The following is a 19,616-nucleotide window of genomic DNA, read 5'->3' as shown; positions in this document are numbered from 1 at the left end:
TGGGGTTTTTTTTAGATACAAAGTGTCCTACAAGAAGGAGACCGGAGAATGTAAGTTGGAGATCTCCATGACATTTGCTGATGATGCTGGAGAATACTCCATCTTTGTGAAGAACCCCCACGGGGAGGCCTCGGCCTCCGCCCGCCTGCTGGAGGAAGGTACCAGCCTTCTTCCATTTAGTAAAAAACATTAGAATGCATTGAAGAGGGCCTCGTTAGGCCGCTGACTGACTCCTGCTCCTCTTTACAGAGGAATATGAAGCCTACATGAAGCAACATGACGTGACGTATAAAACCGAAGTGACGACCTCGGTGGTGCGAGAGCCCTCTGTGGTCGTGAGTCAGTACCAGCTGGAGCAGAGGAGGGCCACGACCCCCATGAGCGTAGTCTCAGAAACGGTACCGCCCTTTATATGCGTAACGTCTTTACGTTAACGAGTTTCAGTTCGTAGTTAATGCTGAACCTTACACGTTCTTCTTTCTGCAGGAATTTATCATTTCAGCATTTGAAGAGCGGATCATCCAAGAGGTGGAGCTCCGCATCATGATGATTAGCTACAGGAAGCTGGTGGTGGAGGACGGAGAGCTGGCGGTTACCGTGGCGGAGGTGGAGGCGGTGCAGCCGGCCTTCGAAACACCAGTCAAAAACTACAGAATCATGGACGGGATGGGCGTCACTTTCCACTGCAAGATGAGTGGAAACCCTCTGCCGAAGGTACTGGACCGTAAATCAGACCAAGCGTGTTTTTACACAGGCGAAGATAAGAATTGATCTTTCTCCAGTCCAGAGGATTTAAAGAGATGTCTCTCAGTGGGGATTTCTTTACAGCATACTGTATTGACATATAGGCAACAACCTTTGATATTTCATATTCATGCTTCGTTACAACGATGATGCAGCAGAATAATAGTTGACTCTAATAGTAGCTGACTTTGGGGTCTGAAACCGTTTTTGTAAATCTTTTCAGCTCCCTAAAAGTGTTGAACTCTCTTGCCAAGTGTCCTATAGCTGTCTGTGTAATCTGGTACTCAGAAGTTTCTTAATTAGAGAAGATTATGTTTTTACGTTTAAGTCGTGGAAAAGTTGTCTTTTCTTCTTGCAGATTGCTTGGTACAAAGACGGCCAGCGCATCAGAGCCGGCGACCGCTACCAGATGGAGGTCCTTCAGGATGGACGAGCCAGCCTCCGCCTGCCTGTGGTGCTGCCAGAGGATGAGGGCGTGTACACCGCCTTGGCCACCAACATGAAGGGAAATGCCGTCAGCTCCGGGAAGCTCTACGTGGAGCCGTCCGGTGCCGTGATTCCTCAGCGATACACACCGCAGCCGGCAATGCAAAGGATCAGGTGAGGATTAGGTTTTGGACTGGAGTCTTCCCTGTGCTCAACAGTTTCTTTCAGACCTCAATTCTGACAACTCTGTTTCTCAGATCCACATCTCCTCGCTCTCTGAGCCGCTCACCTGGACGCTCCTCCAGTCGTTCCCCCGGACGTTCTCCGGCCCGCCGACTGGAAGAGACTGATGAGGCTCAACTGGAAAGACTCTACAAACCCGTGTTTGTCCTGAAACCTTCTTCAATTAAATGCTCCGAGGGGCAAACCGCCAGATTCGACTTGAAGGTTGTTGGCAGACCGATGCCTGACACATATTGGTTCCATAATGGTGAGAAGACGCAAGGTTCTCTTTCTGTAGACCCGACTTTATCGCTCTGCCACTTACAACCGTTTGATCCTCCTTCTCCCCAGGACAACAAGTGGTCAATGACTACACACACAAGATTGTGGTCAAAGAGGACGGCACCCAGTCCCTGATCATCGTCCCCGCCCTGCCACAAGACTCCGGAGAGTGGACGGTCATCGCTCAGAACCGAGCCGGACGGACGTCGGTCTCTGTAACTCTTACCGTTGATGGTAAGTTCTGTTTGGGATGATCTGCTGTGTACGTCCTCGCCATGACATCTAGTCTATGTTCACCAGACGTCATATGTGTTATTTGAGTTATATGTCATCGTATTTCGCAATCCACAGCTCGAGAAAGCCTGACGCGCCCGCAGTTCATTGAGAAGCTGAAGAACATCAGTGTGAAGCAGGGCACTCTGGTGGAACTGGCTGTCAGAGCCATTGGAAACCCGCTTCCTGACATTGTGTGGCTGAAAAACAGTGATATCATTTCCCCACACAAGCACCCACACATCAAGTGCGTACCTTTAATTGATCCTATTCCCTGATCCTTTGACACACGAGTGGTGCTTATCAATAAATCTGACTCATGTATTTCAGGATTGACGGAACAAAAGGAGAGGCCAAATTCCAGATCCCATCTTCTTCAGGCTCAGACAGTGCCTGGTACACTGCAACAGCCATCAACAAGGCCGGCAGAGACACCACTCGCTGCAGAGTCAACGTTGAGGTGGACTTTGCTGCTCCTCACACAGAGAGGAAGCTCATCATCACCAAAGGAACTTACAAAGCCAAGGACATCGCCCCCCCCGAGCTGGAGCCCCTTCATCTGCGCTACGGCCAGGACCAGTGGGAGGAGGGCGACCTCTATGACAAAGAGAAGCAGCAGAAACCACAGTTCAGGAAGAAGCTGACCTCTATCAGAATGAAGCGTTGTGGTCCGGCTCACTTCGAGTGCAGACTGACCCCAATCGGTGACCCCACCATGGTGGTGGAGTGGCTGCACGATGGAAAACCCCTGGAAGCCGCCAACAGGCTGCGCATGGTCAATGAATTTGGCTACTGCAGCCTCGACTATGAAGCTGCTTACGCCAGAGACAGCGGCGTTGTTACCTGCAGAGCCACCAACAAGTACGGAGTCGACCAGACCTCGGCCACCCTGGTGGTCAAGGACGAGAAGGGTCTCGTCGAGGAGACGCAGCTTCCCGAAGGCAGGAAGGGAGCACACCGGATGGACGAGATTGAACGCATTGCTCACGAGGGTGGACCTTCGGGAGTCACCACTGACGACGAATTTGAGAAGACCAAACCCGACATCGTCCTCCGTCCCGAACCAGCCAGAGTCCTGGAAGGCAACATTGCGCGATTCCGCTGCAGAGTGACCGGCTATCCGGCCCCCAAGGTTAACTGGTACCTCAACGGACAACTGATCCGCAAGAGCAAGAGATACAGACTGCGCTACGACGGAATCTACTACCTGGAGATCGTTGACGTCAAGTCTTACGACTCCGGAGAAGTCAGGCTGGTTGCAGACAATCCGCTGGGCACCACCGAGCACACCGTGAAGCTGGAGATCCAACAAAAGGAGGACTTCAGATGCGTGCTGCGTCGTGCTCCGGACCAGAAGGCCGTAGAGGCTTCGCATGACCCCGGCAAAGTCGGATTTGACGTGGTGAAGGTCGACGTGGCAGGCGAGTCTGCGCAGGACCGAGAGGTTGTCAAGCTGCGCAAAACACAGAGAGTCGTTCACGAGAAGACCTCAGAGGAGTCAGACGAACTGAAGGGCAAGTTCAAGCGCAGGACCGAGGAAGGTTTCTACGAGTCCATCTCTGCCGTGGAGTTGAGGTCCCGCAAGAGGGATGACTCCTATGAGGATCTGCTGAAGAAGACTAAGGACGATCTGCTCCATCGCTTGAAAGAGAAAGAAGAAGCTGAAAGAAAAAAGATGGAGGAAGAAGGAAAGCTCACCATCCCTACAATCAAACCGGAAAGGGTCCAGCTCTCTGCAAGCATGGAAGCACCCAGGATCCTGGAACGCATCACAAGCAAGACCGTCACTCCGCTGGACGAGGTTCACTTCAGGGTCAGAGTCGTCGGCAGACCAGAGCCAGAGTGCCAGTGGTTCAAAAACGGCGTTCTGGTGGAAAAGTCTGACCGCGTGTACTGGTACTGGCCTGAGGATCACGTGTGTGAACTGGTGATCAGAGATGTGACGGCAGAGGACTCTGCTAGCATCATGGTGAAGGCCGTGAATGTCGCCGGGGAGGCCTCCAGCCACGCCTTTCTGCTCGTGCAAGGTAAAGACGTTTCACTCAGAATCTCTCATCATGTCCGTCCTTTATGTTTAAGTCTCACTTATATTTTCTCATTGCAGCCAAGACAGCGATCAGCTTTATCCAAAACCTGACGGATGTCAGTGCAAATGAGAAGGACACCATTGTGACCTTTGAGTGTGAAACCAACGAACCTTTCGTCAAAGTTAAATGGCTCAAGAACAACGCGGGGATCTTCTCTGGAGACAAATACAGAATGCACTCGGACAGAAAGGTCCACTTCCTGTCTGTGCTGGCGATTGAAATGAGGGACGCCGCCGAGTACTCCTGCGTGATCGTAGACGACGAGAGCATCAGGACGAGTGCCAGGCTCCACGTGGAAGGTAATCTCTATCTCCACGGCCCCCGTTGGTCTTGTTTAGGTTGATTGGTAGATAACGGCTATGGTTCCTTACCCAGGTGCTGCCCTAGATCTCATCAAACACATGGAGAACATTGAGGTGCCGGAGACGTACACTGGAGAGTTTGAGGTTGAACTGTCCCGCGAGGACGCCGAGGGCAGCTGGTTCTTTGGAGACAAGGAGCTTTCTCCCAGCAGTAAATATGTCATGTCCTCCCGCCGAGGAAGACACTCCCTGTCCGTCAAGGACGTCAGGAAAGGAGACCAGGGGAAATACACCTTTGTATGTGGCGACCTGAAGACCAGTGCCTCGCTGAAGATGAAACGTAGGTTTTGAGAATACAAAATATGTGGAGCGTTTCTTTCTGATTTTGCCATATTAGCTGTTAAACTTATCCGAAAATGATTTTCTGAGGAAACGCTATAGCTCAAGTTCACTAATTGAGCCTTTTTTATCTAATGGTTTATAATTCTCAATTCATATAACGTCTAATAAATATTAAGTAAAACAACGGTAACGTTCATGGATCAAGGCTGTGGTGATATGTGAAGGACACCGATCCTCACGGTGGGATGTTGGGATTTGGTGCGATTTGAGAATATGTTGTTCCTCCACCTTCAGTGCGCTCGGTGACCCTGATGCAGCCCTTGGCCGACCTCACGATCTGCGAGGGGGACATCGCTCAGCTGGAGGTCCGGTTCTCCCAGGAGAACGTTGAGGGAACCTGGATGAAGAACAGTCAGGCCGTCTCCGCCTCCGACCGCGTCCACATCGTGATCGACAAGCAGGTCCACAAGCTGCTGGTAGAGAATGTCACCAAAGAGGATGCTGCTTCGTACTCTTTCGTGGTTCCCGCCCAAGACATCTCCACCACGGGCAAACTCAGTGTTCAAAGTGAGTGCACGAGATGTGAGTGGCACTCCGCTCTAATGGTCACGAGAACTCAAACCCATCGTTTCTGCTCTTTCCTTACAGCCATCGAGATTGTGGTGCCACTGAAGGACGTGTCCTCCATCGAAGGCACCAAGGCGGTTCTAGAGGCCAAGATCTCGGCTCAGGACATCAGCTCCGTCAAATGGTACCACGACGACAAACCGCTGATGCCCAGCGACAGGATTCAAATGGTAGCGAAGGGAGCCAAGCAGCGTCTGGTCTTCACCCGGACCTTTGCCTCCGATGAAGGACGCTACAAACTGGTGGTTGGAAAGGTCGACACCAGCTGCAGCCTGACTGTGGAACGTAAGACTGGTTTACTCTTCTCTTGATCTTGTCTTCAGGTCCAGTCCCATGCTGTAACCATGTTTTTTTTTACAGAGGTACACATTGTGAAGTACATGGAGAACAAAGTGTGCTCAGAGTCCCAGAACGTCACCTTCAACGTTGAAGTGTCCCACCCGGGCATCGACCCGGTCTGGACCTTCAGGAACCTACAGCTCAAACCTGGAGCCAAATACAAGATGGAGACCAAGGGAAAACTTCACTCCCTTATGGTCATTGACGCCATGAAGGATGAGGAGGGACAGTACATGTTCCACGCCGGTGAAAAGACGTCGAGTGCCACTCTCACTGTCTCCGGTATGACTACTGTTACACAATCAGTCAAATCTCAAAGATAAACATTTGTCCTCTCCTCCATGGTCTGCTTCTGATCAAGGAAGTGACCCTGCACCTCTCCACTTGTTGTCTGACGTTCAGATCTGTTTTTTTCTTCTTCCCGCCACCAGGTGGTGCCATCACTCGGCCCCTGCAGGACGTGACGGTAGCCGAGTCTCAGACGGCTGAGCTCGAGTGCCAAGTGGCCAACGCCAACGCCGAGGGAAAGTGGCTGAAAGACGGTCAGCAGGTGGACTTCAACGAGAACGTGGTGAGCGAGGCGGTCGGGGCCGTCAGGCGCCTCGTCATCGTCATCACCAGGCCGCAGGATATCGGAGAGTACACCTACCAGGTGGCCAGCTCCAAGACCAGCGCCCACCTCAGGGTGGAGGGTACGTCATCCACGTTAGCATCATACGAGCTACGTTGTGCTACTATTCAAACAAGATGGGAGATCTGAGAGGGAGGGCTATGTCACAGGAATGTCAACAATTGGAGATAGACGAGTATTCAGCTATGTAGACAGGAAGGTGGATAGTAGGTCATACGTGATCTTTTGGTTCTCCACATGTCCTCTGGCCTCCGTGCCTGACCGTTTAAACCAAACTGCCTTAGAGCACACGTGATCTGAGTCCTGTTTATTTACGTCTCCAGCGGTGAAAATCAAGAAAACTCTGAGGAACCAGACGGTGACGGAGACCCAGGAGGCGGTGTTCACGCTGGAGCTCACACACCTGGACGTGAAGGGATCACAGTGGATCAAGAACGGCGTGGAGCTGCGGAACAGCGACAAGTACCAGATCACCTCTGAGGGCACGGTGCAGACTCTGACGGTGAGGAACTGCGACACGCACGACGAGTCTGTCTACTCCTTCAAGCTGGGGAAGCTGTCGGCCAACGCCCGGCTCAACGTTGAAAGTGAGTATCTGAGCGTGTTCCGGTCGGGGAAGCTGAGAGCCGGTGTGTCCGTCCAGGAGCTAAACGCTCACTTGTCCCGCAGCCATCAAAATCATCAAGAAGATAAAGGACGCCTCGTCGCTGTTGGACGGCACTGCCTCCTTCGAGATGAGCTTGTCGCACGACGACATTCCCGTCAGGTGGATATTCAAAGGGGCGGAGCTCAAGTCCAGCGCCAATTGCAAGATCCTGTCGGAACGGAAGGCTCACAAGCTGATCCTGCAGAACGTGGACGCAGGCAGCGCGGGGGAGTACAGCGCCGTGGTGGGACACCTGCAGTGCAGCGCCATGCTCACCGTGGAGGGTACGGGACCTTTGTTATTATTACTATTGTTAGGATGGTGATGCATGCTGTTAATAATTCTATAATTAAACAACAAACAGTTGTTTAATTAGACAAATCGCAGGTCTCATCAAAATAATCCGTAGAGATGATTCTCATACTTCATATTTTGTCCCTTTAGCCCTACGGGTCACCAAACCGCTGAAGAGCGTCCAGCTCCCAGAGACCCAGGTGGCCACGTTGGAGTGCGAGGTTTCTCACTTTAATGTACCGTCCACCTGGCTGAAAGACGGTGTGCAGATCGAGATGAGCGAGAAGTTCAGGATCGTAGTTCAGGGGAAACTTCACCAGCTGAAGATCATGAACACCAGCAGGGACGACTCTGCAGAGTACACCTTCGTCTGTGGGAACGACCGAGTGTCAGCAACGCTCACCGTCAGCCGTAAGCCACCACGCCGCCATGACATCACATTCTCATCCCACATTCAGGTCATGTTTGGAACTCTCTCCATTCAAAAAAAAGTTGACGCTTACCCGCCGGTTATAATTTCTTTTCCGTTTTTACCAATTTATTTTAGTCAAGTCAAGTGTCTTTCAGGTTCACATTTGTTTTTCAAATGATCCAAATTTCTGGCCTGGATTCGGCTCCATAATGTACCCCCGTAATAAGCAGTACATTGTTTCTTCAATATTGACTTTGAAGCCGATCAGTTGATCAAATGTTTGAATGTTTCTCTGCAGCCGTACTCATCACCTCAATGCTGAAGGACCTGAACGCTCAGGAGAGAGACACCATCACCTTCGAGGTCACCGTGAACTACGAGGGCCTCACCTACAAGTGGCTGAAGAACGGCGTGGAGGTCAAGTCCTCCGACAGGTGTCAGGTCCGCAGCCGCCAGCTTACGCACACGCTCAGCATCCGGAACGTCCACTTTGGGGACGGAGGGGAGTACCAGTTTGTGGCCGGGTCCGCCGCCTCTGCCGCCAACCTCTTTGTGGAAGGTAACGGGAATCAAGTTTACCGGTTCAACCCTGGTTTTACAGCTGTGGTTTATATTTTCAAAATAAGAGTTCTGTTTGGAAAAGGTGAACTCAAACATGTCATTTAGAATGAGATTCAACATCAGGGAAGAAAATAACTAGCTGAATTTCTTTTTTTCCTATTGTATATACAGTATATAACAGTATAATCTAAATAATCTATAAATCATGTTTTCAAGTGTGTTAGCAAGGCGTCCCAATGCTATCGATTGTGACATATTCTGATATTTCTATGCTCTCCTCTGCATTCTGCTATGGGCTCACTTCCTGAAGCTCACCATTAATCAGAGAAACTGCATTTTTCGTCATTTCAGCTCGTCTGATTGAATTCACCAAGAAGATCAAAGACATAAAGATCACAGAGAAGAAGAAGGCCATCTTTGAGTGTGAGATCTCCGAGCCCAACACTCAGGTGATGTGGATGAAGGACGGCCAGGAGCTGGACGTGTCCGGGGAGAGGTGAGTCACCAACCCTTCCTCCTCATCTTATTCCTCCTCAGCCGAGTTGACAGCCGCCGTCTGTGTTGTGTTCAGGTACACGGTGACGGCAGAGAAGTTTGCCCACCGCCTGATGATCCAGACGGTCCGCCTCTCCGATGCCGGCGAGTACTCAGTGGTGGCCGGCTCCAGCGCCTCCAAGGCCCAGCTCACCGTGGAGGGCCGCGACGTCCGCATCGCCGAGCCCGCCGAGCGGGAGCTCCAGGTGGGGAGGCGCTTTAACAGGGGAGGTTCTAACGAGGAGGTGCTTTAACAGGGGAGGTTCTAATGAGGAGGTGTTTTAACAGGGGAGGTCCTAACGAGGAGGCGCTTTAACAGGGGAGGTGCTTAAACGAGGGAGGTCCTTTCACAGGGGAGGTTCTAACGAGGAGGTGCTTTGATAGGAGAAGTGCTTAAACGAGGGAGGTCCTTTCACAGGGGAGGTTCTAACGAGGAGGTGCTTTAACAGGGGAGGTTCTAACGAGGAGGTGCTTTGACCAGCAGAGTCAAAGTTCAGTGGCTAGATTACAGTGACTGACGGCAGGTTTCTCGTTGATCCTCCGTCAGGTTCTGGAGAAACACCGGGCTACCCTGGAGTTCGAGGTGAACGAGGACGAGGTGGAGGGCCGCTGGCTGAGGAACGGGGTGGAGATCCAGTTCTCGGCGGAGGAGAGGTTCAACTACGTCACCATCCGGAAGCTGCACCGCCTCACCATCTCCGAGACCTACCGGAGTGACGCCGGCGAGTACACCTTCATCGCCGGCAAGAACCGAAGCACCGTGAACCTCCGGGTCAACAGTGAGTCAGAACCACCTTCTCACGTTCGATATATGGTGCTGGTGTTATGGTCACATGACATCATCATCTTTTATTTTTAAATTATGCAAAAAGGTGTGCTTAATTTTATTATTATTTATTTTATATTTATTTGAACACATCACAATAACGTTAAAATGTTCTCATCCTCACCGAGCAGAGCCTGAAAGCATCATTGTACTGAATGTGCTTATAATGTGGTTACAAGTAGTACAGATGACATCACTCAGTTCACATCAACCTGCGGTTTGGATGAAGTTTCTCCTCACTGTTCTCCTCTCGGTCCTCCTTCGTCCCACTCAGTCCCGGAGCCTCCTCAGATCCTCCGTCACATGGAGCCTCAGGCAGTGGAGGCCGGTAAACCCGCCCGCTTCTCGGTTCGGGTGGACGGCGTCCCGCGGCCTCAGGTTTCCTGGTACAAGAACCAGCAAGCCTTGACTCCAGGCTTCAAGTGCAAGTTCCTTCAGGAGGGCGAGGAGCACCAGCTGCTGCTGATTGAGGTCTTCCCCGAGGACGCCGCCGTGTACCACTGTGAAGCCAAGAACGAGTACGGCGCCGCCTCCAGCACTGCAGCGCTCCACGTAGAAGGTAGGCGGGGTTTCTAAACCTGCGCAGCTCAAAGACCGGTGTGACCCTGCGAGGGCTTGCAATGATGGAGGTGTGTGTGTCTCTCAGTGTCCGAGGTGGTCTCTCCGGATTCGGCTGCCACCGTTGCACCTCCCGTCGTCACGACTCCCATTGCGAGCACTTCCGCTCGGGAGGGAGAGGCGGCTCGGTTCCAGTGCAGAGTCCGAGGAGACGGTGAGAGAACCGGGTCATTAATCACCTGATAGGCTCATAGATCACCTCAGTCAGAGAAGAGCTGTTAAAGAGGTGGAGGGAGCCAAAATGCAGCTAAAAGACAAGATAACGGGCTGTCATTCATCTGATTGTGACAGTTTATGTTTAATGTTCTTATTATTAGTTTCATTATTATCACAGTTTGATTGGCTTGGTCAGAGTGAAAGAAATGCTCACAGTTCACAAAGTAAACCTGACAATAACAAACAAATAAACAAAAAGCTCCGAAGCAGGAGCCGGTGTGACAGTACCGGTGATGACGGCGTTCTTATTTTTCAGATGTGAAGATCAGCTGGTTCCACAAGGAGAAGGAGATCAAGCAGTCCGACTTCTTCCGGATGTCTCAGTTTGTCGACAGCTGCCAGCTGGAGATCTCCCGGGTTTACCCCGAGGACGAGGGCGAGTACGCCTGCGTGGCCACCAACAGCGCCGGGACGGTGTCCTGCTCTGCCACGCTCAGCCTGGACGGTGAGTCAACTAAACATTTTCAGCTTGAGACACCGCTCACACTGTTAGAGATCATTTGATTATTATTTGATTATTATCTTCCATTGAGTAATGATCATAGATATGAGATAAGAGAATATTATTTACTTATGAATCCTAAATAATGTATCTATGAGCAAACAAAGGACTCGCTGCTGCTTTCAGCAGCACAGGGAGCGACACCACCGCGTGTATTGATTACATGCAGAAGTTGATACAACTCTATTCCCCTATTTAATCACACTAAGTCGTCACATTATGATCTTCCGGACCGCTGCTTCTAGAAATGTTCTCTAACTCGACCTCTTCACATTTTAGTTGAAGAGCCCTGTTCTAGATCATAAAACATCACCATTTATGAAACTAATTTTTTACGGTGTTGATTTACAAAATAAAGCAATCCAAATAAAGGCTGAGGTTTCATTACAGCTCTTAAATAATATTCTACATTCCCATGGTAACGACGCAATGTCACAATGTCAGGACGGGGTCTCTTCTTCTACTTCTTCGTTTCACTTTTGTCTTCTTCACTAAAACTTGTGAAGGTGATGAAACTTAGTCTTCTTGTTTGTGTTGACAAATGAAGAAAAAACTTTCAGAAAAAAACACACAAATCCTCTTTTTTTTCTCCCGAGTTTTCAGGGATGCAGCAGAGGCAGAATGATTGAACTGGTACATTTAGATTCACTATAGAAGTGTGAAAGTCAGACTTCCTGGACAGGGTTATGTTGTTGTAATAAATAATAAAAACACAATCAATCACAACTTGTTAGAAGAACGGATATCTGAAACCTTGTTTAGCTTCATGAGGAGGTTTCTTACTCCAAGGACCTTCAGGACAGGAAGTCACTGCACACGCTTCCTTTCAGGACATGAACACACAGAGGAAAGACACGTCTCCACCAGCTCCACCAGTATGCACAAACCCTCCTTTTGCCAAAAGCCCGCCTTCCTCCAGCCGCTGGCGAGCCGCTCGGTGCGGCACGGCGAAGTGGCTCGCTTCCAGGCGCTGGTGTCCGGCTCGCCGAGGCCCGAGGTCAGCTGGTTCCACGAGCAGAGGCTGCTCCGCCCCAGCAGCAACGTGGTGTTCCACTTTGACGAGGCCACGCGCGCCGCCGTGCTCATTGTGGTCGACGCCTTCCCCGAGCATGCAGGCCAGTACACCTGCAAGGCCGCCAACGCCGCCGGGGAGGCCTCCTGCTCCGCCACGCTCAGCGTAACCATGGAAGAACAAGAACAAGAAGAAGGAGGTAACGGCTGGATCCGTTGGCTGAAAACCTCTAAAATAAACCCTTCATGTTCTGCGAGATTAATTTTCCTCTTCCTCCGTCACTTCTTCCACTTCCTCCGTCACTTCCTCCGCTTCCTCCGTCACTTCCTACTCGTGTCTTGGGCGAAACTGCCTCGCTGCTGGACATTTAACCAAACTCACAAAACCCTGGGATTCTTCTCCTTCCTATCTCCACATCATACTTATCTTCTCTGCTTCCTCAACACCTCTCCTTCCTCATCTCCTTTCCTTCCTCCTGAAGGAAACTCAAACCCCGTCTGCAAATTCTCTTTGTTGAATCTTATTTCTTTTGTTGCTGTTTTTACAGTTTCATTTTGCACTTTTCCAACTGTAGTAGTAGAAGTATTATTATTATTAGTAGTACTCTATGAGTTAATGCCCTTTGCTCCACAGTGACTCACGTCAGAGAGTAGTAGTAGTAGTAGTACTTGTGATGGTCTTATTAGTAGTACTCTGTGAGTTAATGTCTGCCCTTTGCTCCACAGTGACTCACGTCAGAGATGACATTGAAGCAAAGATCGAGCAAGAAGTCAAAGGTAACCTTTTGTCTTTTTCATGACCATTGTGTAGATGATTATTTCTACACAAAAAATGGACCGTTTAATGAAACTGCTTTAGCTTATAAATGCTTCCCTTTTAAAGTATTCCATCAGCAGGCTTTGAGTCCCTGCAGGAGGTTTTTAGGTGAAGAAGCCGTTTTATTTAGTGACCCATCAGACGTGTGGATGCATGTTCGGTGGATTATTTGGATTCTGGTCTTCCCGCAGACTGCTTTTAGAGTGGAACTGTCTATCTGAGGGATCTCTCCACAGCAGCATGTCATCTCTAAGTGTCTCAATAGAAGGTTCATATACTGTTGTGTTGTACTTCCTGCTCAGGTCTGATAATGTTCAAAGGTTTCCCCCCCCCAGCGAAAACTGATAGAACTTTGCTATTGACACTTGCGGTTTGCATCCCAGACTTCGGTTTGTTGTTTTTTGGCATGAAAGTTCTTCTGGTATTTTTTTTTCGCAGGTCACGTATCTTTTAAAGCTTCCATATTTGAAATGCTCTTTAAAAGATATGAGTGGTTCGCTGCATCTGGAACTGATGCCCTTCCTCCTGCAAAATATTTCTTAGCCTGGCTTGCAGATAGTGGGATGTGACTCCTGTGGTTTGCAAAAAATAACACCAGTAAACTATATTAGTTCGAATAAACGCCTTCTCACCCACTCTTACAGCTTCATTTGTTTAAGATTTAGAGTACAAGTTACGGAGAGCTTCGCCTCTCGTTGATACTTGTGCATCATTTATTTATTAAGTTTAAGGATTAGAAAGGGCGTTTATTCTCCTGTCTGCAAGTCAGGTAAGGAATCTTAAAGTATCAGGCAACTATCCAAATCAAAAACAGTGAACGTCTTGGAAACGTTGCTTTTTTAATGATAATAAAATAATTTATGTTCTGAAGAAATTTCCACAGACGAAGGATCAAAACTTCCTGCAGGTTTCTAATAAAAAGAATCAAGTCTTGCGTTTATTCGAACAAATATGGTGAGTGAAATTACTTCTTACGGCATTGTGACTCCCAGCATGCATTTAATATTTCCATTAATTATTCATTATTATTAAAATACTTTCATTTCTGTTTTGGAGGTTGACATTCTCCTTTATATTCACAGAAATGTTTTACCAAGAGAGCAAGAAAGAAGAAACACAGCAAAGCAGCACAGATCTGCAAGAGCTGACAGCATCCTTCTCTGACACTGAGGGCTTCCTCGATCACAGCCTGGTGTCAGCCAATCGCTCCTCCATTAGCTCCTTCACCGAGAACATCAAACCTTCGTTCACCAAAAAACTTAAGTTCCAATCGGTGTTGGAAGGAGAACCAGTAGAGATAAAGTGTAAACTGGTTGCATGTCCTCAGCCAACTATCTTATGGTTTCATAATAATAAATCTATTTCTAAAGAGCATAGACGTAGGATTTGTAGTAATAGCAAGATGCACTTGCATTCTACCAGTCTGGTTATCGATTGTATCAAAGAGAGAGACTCGGGCAGTTATAAGGTAATGGCGATAAACACAGAGGGTTCTGCTGAGTCCACGGCTTCACTTCTGGTTTCACTGAGGGAAGAGCAGTCAGCTAACTTCCCGGGCTTTGTGAGGCGCTCTGCTAAAGGCCATGAAAGCATAGACACCATGGCAGAGCAGAAGAAGGAGAGGAGGTTCAGGGTAGACCTGAGGTGCGTAGGCTCTCCATTTGACAAACTGTCCAAAGTTCATCAGGGAAGGTCTCGATCCAGGAGCTCTCTGGTGCGTACCGTGTACTTCAAGTCTGGTTCCCATGCAAAAGAAAAAGAGGTGGAGAAAGAGTCTAAACGTTTGGAGACGGCATCGGAGCGCGCACCGTCGCCTCCCCCAATGTTTGACCGGTCTGAGCGCTTCAACGACAGATTCAGTGACATCTACTGTGACCAGCGCACAGGTGGCAGGTTCAGTGACAAGTTCAGTGATCGGTGCAGTGACAGATACAGCGAGAGGTTCAGTGACACAGAGAGCCTTCACAGCGAGGTGAGGACTAAACTTACCACGCTCCAAAAAGCTGTCAAACAGAGGAAGAGGCTATCTATTTCCACCATGTCGTCCTCTGAGTTTGAGTCAGAGTCGGTTGCCAGCGAGTCGAGCTATGCAGATTACGTGGAGAGACTCAGGCTCAAGCCCGACTCTCTGCCCGATGTCCAGCAGTTCAATCGCACCTTTGATTCAGGGGAGAGTCACAGAGAGTTTCCACGTACAAGCTCAAAAAGGGATCCCGCTCAGCCTCGTATGAGGCATTTGTTTGAGCCTCAGTCCAGAACCAGGGCCATTCAGATCATGAGAGGGGAGCTGGTTGACACACTTGTGCCTGAGATAGAAAGGAAATCGGGTGCAAAATACTCAGATACACTGGAGCATGAAAAAGTTGAGAGTTTTGTTGAATCTCGGGCAGATTCTGGATTCAAGCGTAAGGTAAGTGAACATCACAGTGTGATGCCCGACCAACCAGGGGAGCCTACAAGGGTTGAGGTTGAGCTACGTCACCCTGAAGTTGTATACTCTGAAACACCAGCATACCCCAAAGCTGCAAAATACACTGAGAGCAGAGATTCCGATGGAGTGGTGCTTTCTGAAGAGGAGGCATCTCTGATGGAGTCTGCTGCGTCTGAGGCGGTCACATCTATCAAGGAAAAGTTCCTCAGGGAAGTAGTGACAAGAGAAGACAAAGCAACAACAGAAACCATTGACTCGTATGAAGTGGAGGGAGCAGAGGAGTCTTTGAGGGCTCACTATGAAAACAGCCTGGATGTCGAACGGATGCAGTGTGAGGAGAAACTCTTGGCCCTGCGGATAAGGAAATGGCAGCAAGGGAGTAGGATGTCTGAAGAGGACATGTTTCAACCCGAAATCGATCTGCCCATGCAAACAGAGATGCAGTACATGGAGACGGCGGGGCGCGCTTACCCCCAGCAGGAAGCGATTAGGAAAGCGGCAACTGTAGAAACAGCTTTCTATAAATCACCAGGAAATGAGGCACGGTTGTTAGATCCCAAACAGGGAAATGTGTTAAAAATAAAGGCAAAAGACAGAGGAGGAGCCGTTGAAGTGTCTGCCTCGCTACTTTCAAAGTCAGACACGGTGGAAGCCACATCGAGACAAGTGGAGGTTGAGGCAGCGCTCATGCCGGAACAAAAATCCCCCAGAATATTACCTAGAGTGGCAAAAGAGGAACCCTTCTTGTCTCTTAGAACCATAGAGGCCAAAGCAGAGGAAAGACTGAAAGAGTGCCCCAGACCAAGACAAGTCAAATCCAACAAAGAGAGGTTCCTGAGTGAGGCTGTAACACCAGAACAAGCTGACCTGTACGAAGACGAGGGAGCAGGGGAGTCTCTAAGGGCTCAGTACGAGAAGAGCCTGGAAGCCGAGCGGATGCAGTGTGAGGAAAAGCTCTTAGCACTGCGGATCAGGAAATGGCAGCATGGTATGCAGATGTCAGAAGAGGAGGTGCCCCACCCCGAAGTTGATCAGCCCACGCCAGCCCAAACTCAGCCTGAGGGTCACATTTACAGCCAACAGGAGGTGGAGAAAAAAGCAACTGTGTTCCCTAGTAGCATTTCAACGGCAGAGTCACTCAAACCCCAAAATAGAGCAGAACAGGACGAAAGACCTGCCCCTGTGCCAGAATTGGAAAAAGAAATACAGGCACCAACATCTCGACTTAAATCCAGAGCAATGGAAGCTGAGTCATCACCTAAAACAAAAGCCAGAGCAGAGAAGATGTTGTTTGAGAAGACGAGCAAAGAGCATGAGCTACAGCTGTCAAGAGAGAATATCTCAGAGCTGAAAAATGAAAGTGAGAAGTTTCTCAGTGAAGAGGAGGCCTTGACCCACCGGATAATGAAGTGGCAAGAGAACGTTCAGTTTGAACAAGAGCAGGCTGTAAAGCCAAAGACCGACAGGGCGGAGGGTTACTCAATCATTCGGGCAGAGACGACCACTGAAGACGGAAGAAATGTCCCGGAACAGTCTGCTTTAGAGTCAGATCTCCAGCCCGAAGTGGTCCACAGCAAAAAGAGCATCTCAGGAAAAACAGCCAAGGACAAGTTCCTTCTAAGTGGCGCGGTTCCAGATAATGTTACAGATCAGCGGAATGATAAGGAGGGTGACCTGCTGACGGAGGGCCGTGAGACAAGGCTACAGAGGGACAGTGAGTACTTTGTAAGCGAGGAGGAAGCAATGGCCCAGCGCATTCTGAAATGGCAACAAGATGTGGTTGAACAGGAGGAAGTAGCTGAACTGGAGTCCCAGTGGGGTTTGGACAATCAATCCAAACAACTCTGGCCCGGATTTTTGTTTGACTCCCACATTCCTCAGAGTGGTCAGCATCATGATGCAATCTCTCGTACAGCCCAACTCAGTTACCTTCCACCGACTCATGCTGATCTTGCAGGTAGAGCCTCGCAAACAAAAACAGCTTCACCTCTTCCACACGCCTCTGGGTACAAGCCTTCTCCCGCACAGAGTGGATTACCACACCATGCTGCTGTGCCTATTTCTGCAAAAGACAGAATGGGTCATGAAGCGTTGCAAATTAAGGGGTACTCTCCAACCCAACACAGTAGCGTTCCATTTGAGGGATATGGACTTGTCTCGTCCTTTAAAGAGGCTTCCAGAGAGTGTTCTTCTGTCAGGAGTCAATCCCCATGCAGTAATCCACAGGAGGATCTGGGAGATGAGGCAGAGGAGAGGCAAAGCAGAGATGAACATCCAGTGATTGTAGATGAATTCAGCAGCCAACGTTTCCAGTCAGAGAGAGGAACAAGGAGAGAGGAGATGGGAACTATGGAGAGAAATGAATGGGGACAAGAGAAGGATTTTGAAGGTGTTAGGAAGGAGAAACATAGTGGAGATGCTTTACGGTCAAAATGGGTTGGTGAAATAAGTGCAGAAAACCTTGGATTTGGAGCCAAAAATGAGGAGGGGGGAGTCCAAGAGGAGTCAAATCCAAAAGAGGGAGTTCACCAATTGGAAGAGCCAAAATGGATGAAAGAAGGGGGCTCCTGTCCAGTATTTGTGAAAGAAATATCTTCGTTTAAAGTAAAAATCGGTGAGATGTCAGAGTTTACCTGCCAATTCCAAGGGGACCCTCCGCCCACAGTCAACTGGTTCAAAAATGGCCACCCTTTAGCCCACAATCCCGACTATGATATCGTGAGCAAATCCAAACACTCAAAGCTCACTGTCTTCTATCCAACAACAGATCACGAAGGATTTTACGACTGTGTCATTACAAACAAATACGGAAAATCTATATGCAGCGGCTCTCTGTCAATCTCTGACAAGAAAGTGTCCAGAGCATCAGGCTCCACTCAGAAGGTCGTCGTCAGAGCAGAGCAAGATAAAGGTAAAGAATATCAAGAGAGCATGGTTGAAGCTGAGCTTAACACCTACATGGATTTATCCAAGGCAACTCTACAGGTTCCTCAGGCGGGGATGCATAGACGCCGCTGCTCAGATGAATCTTTTGATTCCTCACCTGTGGAGATCAGAATCACTGCTGCCACTCCACTGCCTGAGTTGAGAGAGGAGGCCGGGGAGGACAAACCTCTGGCTTTTATGGAGAAAACTTCTGATGTGCCGAGCGGCGATGGAGCCTCTCAGACTGTCAAACACAAATTTACCTTCTCCTTTGATGTGCCTGGCGAAGCTTCTCAGATGGCCAGCGAATTAGAGAATACCTCCTACCCTCAGCTTGTGCAATTCTCAGAGGGCGATGGTTTCACTCCGTCTGGTAGAGTGGGGAGGAGTGGCGTTGGCGTAAACGAGGATGTTATGGAACCTGCTGCATTCCACAAAGCTGCCATTGCTCACACTGAAGACGGCGTCACTCGGCCAAGAAATAAACCCTTGAGTTTAGAAGCTACAAGGGAATTGGCCGAACCCTCTAAAGCCAGTCCTTGTATCTCAAAAGAGCCGCCAACTTTTTCGGGCTGCGGTCTGCCTGCTTCTTCCGCTGTGATAAAGGTTTCTCAGATCAAACAAGCCTTTGAATCAGATTTACCAGCTTCATTGCTGAATTTCCCCTCTCAGGAGGAGCAGAGAAAGAAAATTATTTTCCCGGAGGAGTTCATACCTGCAGTGATCACTTCCATTGAGCAGGAACAAATACTTGAACTTCACTCTGTGAATGCAAAAGGTGCTGATGGACTTGTCAAAGTCAGGACAGCGAGTCCAGGTTCTCCCACAAATGTTCCTCGTAGAGCCAAATCAGATTTCACTCAAACTACTACTCCTGCTTCAGAAAAATCTGTTTGCTCCAAGAATCCTCTAACTGCCATGACCTCCCAGACCACCTTCTCTCAAGTGGGAGACCGCAAGATTTCTGTGATGTCTGGTGATGAAGAGGAACCCGTTTTGGTAGCAAGCCATGGAATTATCAAACAGTTTGTGGAAGAAGTGCAAGAGTCTCCACATCTGGTCAGGCCCAAAGCACTGAAACCTACTGTAGTTGAACAAATGGGGGTCGCTGAAGTGGAGATGAGGGACGACGCCCTTCGTACATTTGACAGAACAAGCAGCTTCATTCCTTTCCAGCCCGAAAAAGTTCCTGCGATAAAACGCTCTGTTAGAACTTCTGCTCCGGCCGAAGAAGTTGTTAAACCGAAAGATATTTCCGCACCTCTCAAGCCTGAGAGACGAAATGCAACTCGAGGGTCTTCTTCTGAAGTTTTTAGTATGGTACTTGCAGGGGAGGAGCTCATTTCAAATCCAGAGCCCTCTCAGGAAAGTGGTGTCTTTCTCAATATGCCAGAATCCCTAATCTATTTGGCGGAAGTAGCAGAGGAGACTGCTCGTGATGCTGCCGAAGAGAGTCAAAACTTGTTTGCATCTTTAAAGGAAACTGGTGGTTTCGGCAAGGCCTCAGCGGCTGAAGCTGGAGGAACAGCAGCAGCAGCAGTTGGCTAC

The 19,616-nt window shown here is 49.3% G+C and overlaps 1 protein-coding gene across 5 annotated transcripts in view; it reads left to right on the top strand.

Annotated features, from left to right (window-relative positions):
• Positions 1 to 19,616, top strand: part of ttn.2 (titin, tandem duplicate 2) — a 160,705-nt gene that overhangs the window by 10,072 nt on the left and 131,017 nt on the right. For all 5 annotated transcript variants that reach the window (XM_062565050.1, XM_062565049.1, XM_062565052.1 and 2 more), the window contains exons 16-40: positions 16 to 158; positions 250 to 398; positions 487 to 714; positions 1,103 to 1,344; positions 1,428 to 1,660; positions 1,744 to 1,908; positions 2,026 to 2,194; positions 2,278 to 3,974; positions 4,052 to 4,333; positions 4,410 to 4,676; positions 4,973 to 5,245; positions 5,327 to 5,590; positions 5,666 to 5,926; positions 6,076 to 6,336; positions 6,599 to 6,862; positions 6,945 to 7,205; positions 7,366 to 7,626; positions 7,926 to 8,186; positions 8,540 to 8,684; positions 8,760 to 8,928; positions 9,270 to 9,501; positions 9,823 to 10,107; positions 10,195 to 10,320; positions 10,639 to 10,827; positions 12,622 to 12,672. In XM_062565050.1, the coding sequence (XP_062421034.1) occupies positions 16 to 158; positions 250 to 398; positions 487 to 714; positions 1,103 to 1,344; positions 1,428 to 1,660; positions 1,744 to 1,908; positions 2,026 to 2,194; positions 2,278 to 3,974; positions 4,052 to 4,333; positions 4,410 to 4,676; positions 4,973 to 5,245; positions 5,327 to 5,590; positions 5,666 to 5,926; positions 6,076 to 6,336; positions 6,599 to 6,862; positions 6,945 to 7,205; positions 7,366 to 7,626; positions 7,926 to 8,186; positions 8,540 to 8,684; positions 8,760 to 8,928; positions 9,270 to 9,501; positions 9,823 to 10,107; positions 10,195 to 10,320; positions 10,639 to 10,827; positions 12,622 to 12,672 (6,878 nt within the window). The remainder of the gene's footprint in view (positions 1 to 15; positions 159 to 249; positions 399 to 486; positions 715 to 1,102; positions 1,345 to 1,427; positions 1,661 to 1,743; positions 1,909 to 2,025; positions 2,195 to 2,277; positions 3,975 to 4,051; positions 4,334 to 4,409; positions 4,677 to 4,972; positions 5,246 to 5,326; positions 5,591 to 5,665; positions 5,927 to 6,075; positions 6,337 to 6,598; positions 6,863 to 6,944; positions 7,206 to 7,365; positions 7,627 to 7,925; positions 8,187 to 8,539; positions 8,685 to 8,759; positions 8,929 to 9,269; positions 9,502 to 9,822; positions 10,108 to 10,194; positions 10,321 to 10,638; positions 10,828 to 12,621; positions 12,673 to 19,616) is intronic.

This window comes from Pungitius pungitius, chromosome 10 (genome assembly GCF_949316345.1).
Source record: "Pungitius pungitius chromosome 10, fPunPun2.1, whole genome shotgun sequence".
NCBI lineage: Eukaryota > Metazoa > Chordata > Actinopteri > Perciformes > Gasterosteidae > Pungitius > Pungitius pungitius.
This window is presented reverse-complemented; position numbering and strand designations above follow the sequence as displayed.